The sequence below is a fragment of the Mus caroli genome, chromosome 9, assembly GCF_900094665.2.
Source record: "Mus caroli chromosome 9, CAROLI_EIJ_v1.1, whole genome shotgun sequence".
NCBI lineage: Eukaryota > Metazoa > Chordata > Mammalia > Rodentia > Muridae > Mus > Mus caroli.
The window spans coordinates 36,412,253-36,419,197 of NC_034578.1; the positions used below are offsets into that span (position 1 = coordinate 36,412,253).

Genomic DNA, 6,945 nt, shown 5'->3' on the forward strand with positions numbered 1-6,945 from the left:
GCTACTCTCAACAATGTTCAGCAGAGCATCTTATGCAGTTAATAGCAGTCAGGGCTCAGAGAAAGAGACTCAGAGCTCAGTCCCAATGAGATATCTATATCCAACCAACAACCACCAAGGCTCAGAAAATTTTGCAGAAAGAATAGATAGAAAGACTATTAAAGCATAAGGATATAGAAAGTGCTATGAAATTCTGTGGTTGTGTGCATAAAACTTGCAAAGGTCACGTCATATAAATCCCAGCAGAGAGCAATTGGCCTCACAGTCAGTAGTTAGGTTTTTTGTTTTTGTTTTTGTGGTTATTTATTTGTTTGTTTTATTTTGCTTCAATTTTGGTGTGTGTGTGTGCATGCGTGTGTGTGTGTGTGTGTGTGTGTGTGTGTGTGTGTTTGTGTGATCATTTTTTGTTAAAGATGTAGCCACTGGTAGATTTTCCATGTTTTAGTACATGACCCTGAGAAGCACTGCCTGGCCTATTGGGATTTTGTGTGTTTATTTTTGGTTTTGTTTTTTAAGTTGAAATAAGACCTGAAGTTTGGAGGTTATGTGATGAGAAATACTTAAGGAGTTTGAGAATCAAAATGCATGTAGGATAAATATGATCAGATTTCACTATTTACATGGATGAGATTAACAGAAAATACAGAAAATATTTAAAACCCATGATGGCTATGAAAAATAATGTAGAACATTAGATTAATACAATTTAACCTTGGCCTTTTTTATTCAATTTTCTGAAAACAAATAAATATCATTTATACTATATTTCTTAAATGTTAAGCTATATTATCAGTCGATCAATGAGCACAGTACCTGAGTAATTAGCAGAAGTAGAAGGAGACTTGTTTTAATTTCTTTGAAGGATGACCATCTTGATTTCATTTCCACAGCTGTTATAATATATTCTCAACAAAAGCAATGTAAGGAAGAAAAGGTTTGGCTTACAATTCAAAATCACTATTGATCTTGGCAGGCAAATTAAGAAGCTAGTCACATTATACTTTGTCAAGAGCAGAGAGCAATTAAATAAAGCAAGCATGCCAGTTTTCTGCCATTCTAGTTTTTGTTTGTTTGTTTGTTTGTTGTTAATTCTAGGGCCCTGCCAACGTGCCACCCACTTTCATGGTGTGTTTCCCCAATTCAGTCGACCCAATTAAGAAAGTTTCTCATAGGCATTGCCTTAGACCAAACTACTCTACACCATTATCCCTTCCCGGGTTGTTAACATCAGCTAACCATCACAATGCAGGAAAGAACAAGTACCATGAGGATTCAGAGCACTGACTAGAGATGGATTGTTAGTATATTAAACTCAGTGACAATAATCACCCAGATCTGTGACCCACATTTCCAGCATCTTCTTGGTTTACCGATCTTAGAATTCTGAGCATCAAACACATCGTACTCATTGTGTGAAATTCAGTCCCCAAATGAGAACATCTTTTTATATGATCCTGAGTGATGGGGTATATGTTTACTTAGAATATGTTTTAGATAGGCACTGACTTTACCTGGCTTATCCCTCAATCTTTAGTGAGTATCACAAATCCAGCATCCCTATCATATTACAGAATTTAGCATCTCCATCATACTTAATCATGATTAGTCTAAGCTTGAAAAATTAGAAACCCATGATATTGACTGCTTTATGCTATATTATGGAACAAAACGGAACACTGTTTACTTAATACAAATCAGGTCAGAGAAACTAGTCTCAGGATCTGCTGTAGGATCTCACTCTTACCCCACCATGAGGTTCCTGAATTACCTAAGATAATGGAGAACAAGGGGTTCTTGGAAACAAGTAGCTAGGTTGGGACACTCTACATCTTATAGTACAAAGATTGATGTGCTTTGGGTAGTAAGAATATTTCATGGGAGTACAAGACAGAAGAGCATACTTGGTTTTATTAATGAAGTATTTGTCCCACTGTAATTGTGGCATTGGTGGGAATGAATGCATACTTAATTGATTTAGTCACTCACTCTGAGAGGACCTAACTCATTCCATTTTAGAACAAGCAGCCATGTTATGCTTTAAGCTTCAGTTTCCCAAAGAAACAGGCAAGTCAAAGAAAGAAAGAAAGAAAGAAAGAAAGAAAGAAAGAAAGAAAGAAAGAAAGAAAGAAAGAAAGAAAGAAAGAAAGAAAGAAACTGGCCTGACATAACCAATCATATTAAAAATGACCTAACCATCCCTAAAATTCACATTGGATCCTGTGAGCACATCTGGTCATTGCCATTTTGTGTGATTGGCTGACAACTGTATACTGGTTGTTTTCTACAAAATGAGTACTTTTTATAACTTGAGTCTGGGGTTTTCTTTCAGTAATTCTCAAACCCTTACAACACTTTCCAGTAATATTATTGCTATGAATAAGTTCTCTTTAAGTTCATAGAAAATTAAATGTACATGCAACATCTTTTATAGTGAAGAATACTTTGGGGACTGTGTGCTTTTAAGCATTATGTAGTATTTTATTTGGTAAAACTGGATATATAACTCACCTTGATATGGGGTTCTTCATGGTATGAAACCAACTAATGTGGTTACTCTCCAGTTTGTCACCCCCTACACTCCTTCTTCATGACATCCTTCCCAACTACTCACTTTGTACACTAACTGTATAGTTTTCTTTTAAATCAATGTGCACATTATACCTCAGAGCTCCCATAGATGTCTATTGTTTTCTGGTTCTGCTCACTGTCCCATTCGTTGTGACTTTTACGAATCTGTCAGATTTATTTATTCCTCACAGCTTAGCTCAAAGAGTACTTTGTCCCCCCAAAGCCCTCATCAATGATCCACCCCAAGCACAATCAGTTACTTCTCTTTCTTGGGGTTCTCTGTATTAATGATGCCTATATGAAGACGATGCTAATAACAAGAGCACTAGAGTCCATCTACAGTCTATTTCATTCTAGCTGTGCAGCTTATTATCAAAAGAAATTGCTTATTTACTCTCTTATTTACTTTTTAATCTTCCACTGTATAGAAGGAGATAGCACCAATGCAATTACTTCACACACTCAAAGGAGTTCTTGCACACATTGTACATTCGAAAAATACTCAGCATATGCTAAGTTGGGGGGAAAGGGCAACTGCTTTTTTTCTAGTACTAAATTGTAAGTCTAATAATAGTAAGAAATGCAAAACAAAATCATAATGTGTCATCATGCCCTACCTAGAACAGTTATGATGAAAGCATTAGGTCAAAAAGTGAAAGGTAGCGAGCACATGTGAGTAAGGAAATGCAAGAACTACACAGTAGGAATGCAAATTAAAAAACACATCCATTTCTGAAAACACTGTTAAGTTTCTTCCAAAAACCCAAAGTAAAATTACCATATGCCCCCAAAATCCCCATTAAATCCCATGATCGGATTAGTAAGATTATATAAAAGGTATGCTAAAAAAATCTGTGCACTATTATGTTCATTTTATCACTATTTGTAACAGATTCTGGGATTGACTTAAGTGTCCTTCAGTAGATTAATTGTCAATGAAAATATGTCTCATGAGGACAATGAAGTATATTCAACCTTACAATGCAGGATGTCAGATAACTGGGAAGCATAGGAATCCATCTGTAGTGTCATAAAGAAAACACTGCTGGGCTGGAAAACAAATGTTCAATATATAACACCAATTAGGGAATCTAAAAGGCTCCAGTTCTCAAAGCCACAAGGGAAGGTGTAGGAACTGGAATAAGGCATTTATATTTGGGGAAATGTTATTTAAGGAATAAAAATTCAGTTAAGATGGAGAAATGATTTCAAGAGATTTATTGCATAGCATGGTGACTATAGTTAGTGATGATATACTGTATGTTTGAAGAGTACTAATAATAGAGTTTCAGTGTTTTCATCATAAAATATGAGCAACATAATCTATGTGTAAATTAGCTGGATTTAATGAGTCCATAATATGCATGTATGTCTGTGGGTCAAATATGGGGTTCCACATCTGCTCAAGGCTAGGCCTGCAGGGCGAGGCGGACTCGGAGAGTTTGACTGCACAGCAGAACCGCTGGGCCAGCATTGGACTGTGAGAAGCAGTGGATCCCACTCTGGGGGTAAGGGAGACGCAGTCTGAGATCCCTGGCTGACCTACTGGAGTCTGACTCCAACTGTCGGGCACCGCAGACACCACTGGGCAGCCTGGAAAAGCCTGTTCTTGGGTCCCTGGGCTGCACGGAGACCAGGGGCGTCAGTTTCTCATCTTGGGCATCCCAGAAGCCACTGTGTGTTACAGAAGAGCTGAGAACAAAGTGGGGAGCCTCAGGCAGACTCTGGCCCTGGGGCCGAATAGAAAAGGGTAGGAGGAGTGCTCTGAGCTAGCTCAGAGGTGATAGTCTGGCTAGCTCAGGCAGCTAGCTCGGCAGGCTGCTTGGTTATACTGGTAGCCATGGCTGGAGCACAGGGAGGCTTCCTGGCAGGAGGTTAGATGCTTGCTGCTCATTAGAGGAAGACCTATACCATTGCTCCAGCACGGTGGGTTCCAATGAGCAGAGATAGTACATGGTTTTAAGACATTTATTGGTTTATTGTAGAAAGACAGAGGGAGAAAGTAGAGAAATAGAAGCCGACCATGGCCACTTGGAGAGAAAGAGAGAGGGAGGGAGGGGAGAGTAAGAGCAAGAGGGTAAGAGAGGGAGCAGGAGAAGGAGGAGGGGGTAAGCAGCTCCTTTTATAGTGGGCTTGGCTATTTTCCTGTTGCCAGGTAACTATGAGGAGGAGCATACCTGGCTATTGCCATGTAACTGTGGGGGTGGAGTCCAGATAGCCTACATGACTGATTGCTGCAGAATTATGGAGCTGGGGCCTCCTATCAGGAACCCAGTGTTTGGGAGCATAGCAAACAGGCCTTCTGTCCCTTGCAGATTAATCTGCTGGTTCTCTGGGGTTTAAACCTAGCTCAACCAGAAAACAGGCTGCCTTTCACGGTCCCACATATGCCAAAACACGTTTTTGTTAACAAAGCAGATCCTAGTTCTTTGTGTAGGAGGAGTTGCAGAAAGTGAAGAACTGTAGGCAACTGAGGAAAGCTGGAAGCAGAAGAGAGGTTCTTGCCCCAAGGAATGGCATGCCAATTCGTTTTCCAGTGCCAAATGATCAGTAATACACAAGTAATGTTATATAGATGAAGTTATGATTAGGAATAAATGTGTATATACAGATACATTTGTGCATCCAATAACAATTAGAGTAACAAGAGGTCATGAATCTGAAGGAGAGTGGGAAAGGATATGTAGGAAGGTTTGGAATGAAGAAAGGCAAGGGAGAAATGTAATTATATTATGATTTAAAATTTTAAAGAGGAAAAATTAATTTTAAAAATCGTAACTAAATTTGTCAACTGTTGTTATCATATTTAAAACTATTACCCAAGAAAAACATGTGTGTGTGTGTGTGTGTGTGTGTGTGTGTGTGTGTGTGTGTGTGTGTGTGTGTGTGAAAGTGCCAATACTCTTTAGAGGTATGCCAATACTCTTGCTCAATTACTATATTTTTTTTCTTTTTGTCTTTCTGCATAAGATTGTCTCACATATAGTGGATGAAGCTTCTGTGAGAGAGACCTTCTTTTCTGAGTAGATATTACTTCCAAAAAAGGCAAATAACGACAACTAAGACTAAGCTAATAAAAGACTAACACTAGTGAAGCTCACTCTCTGTGCTAAGGATATATCAGTAAGATTGATAATGGCAAGATCGATGCTATATCACACAAGTGATTTTGATGATGATGATTGATGATGATTTCATCTTCCTAACCCTCAGAAACTGGCCCTTTCCCATGCAGTATCTTTTTCAGGGCTATCTTTACTTCCTTATTCCTCAAAGTATAGATCAAAGGGTTCAGCATTGGTCCTACCAAGTTCATCAGAATTTGCACGACAGTTCCCAGCATGGGGTTTGGTGTAGGCTGTAGGTATACAGTGATTATAGGTCCATAGGCACAGAGGATAGCAATGAGATGGGCACTGCAGGTGGAGAAGGCACGCTGACGCCCCTCAGTTGACTGAATACTCAAGATGGAGATTGTGATTCGTGTATAGGACAGAAGGATCAGGAGAAAGCAGACAAGGGACACTAGACCAACATTAGTGAAGCTCACTCTCTGTGCTAAGGAGGTATCAGCAGACGCCAATGGCAAGATGGCTGGTATGTCACAGAAGAAGTGATCTACTTCATTGGGACCACAGTAAGGCAAAGTGAAGGTAAGGGAAGTTAAGACGCTGGAGTGGAAGCATCCTAATAGCCATGTGCCCACAGCTAGAGCCACACAGATCCTAGAGTTCATGATGACCGAGTACCGAAGAGGGTGACAAATGGCAGCAAAGCGGTCATAGGCCATCACTGTATACAGAAAGCACTCAATGCTCCCAAGAAAATGAAAGAAGAAGAGCTGGGAGACACAGTCTTGGTAGGAGATAAGTCTGCTAAGTCCCATAAGGTAAAGGAGCATTTTTGGACAGGTCACAGAAGAGAAACCCATATCAAATACAGACAAGTTCCCCAGGAAAAAATACATGGGTGTATGAAGGCGAGTTGAGGAAATAACAGCCACAAGGATAGAGACATTTCCCACTAGAGTACAGGCATAGAAGGGCAGGAATAACACAAAAAGCAGAGTCTCAAAGCCCTCTGTGTGTGGGATTCCCAGGAGGATGAACTCAGTCACCACTGAGCAGTTTTTTATCTCCATGAAAGGCAGCTCCAGAAGAGGAAGAAGAAGCATTGGTGGTGGAGAAAGTCTTGGCTAAAGAATGCACATGATCAAAAAATGAAATGCAAGTGTTAGTGTGTTGGCTTTATGCCACAGAAAGATTGCTCATGATCCAATTTAAAAAATGTTATTACAAAAATTCTTGCCATCGCCAACTGAATGTTTTGTCCATAAAATAGTTTTGCTGTATTGATTCCAAATGCAGACGTTTCTTG

General features: G+C 39.6%; 1 protein-coding gene across 1 annotated transcript; it reads right to left on the reverse strand.

The window, feature by feature from the left end:
• Positions 1-5,767: 5,767 nt before the first annotated feature.
• LOC110302155 (olfactory receptor 958) lies at positions 5,768-6,709 on the reverse strand. The gene has a single exon (XM_021172955.1). The coding sequence runs from the start codon at positions 6,707-6,709 to the stop codon at positions 5,771-5,773; it is 939 nt and encodes a 312-aa protein (XP_021028614.1). The 3' UTR covers positions 5,768-5,770.
• Positions 6,710-6,945: the final 236 nt, after the last annotated feature.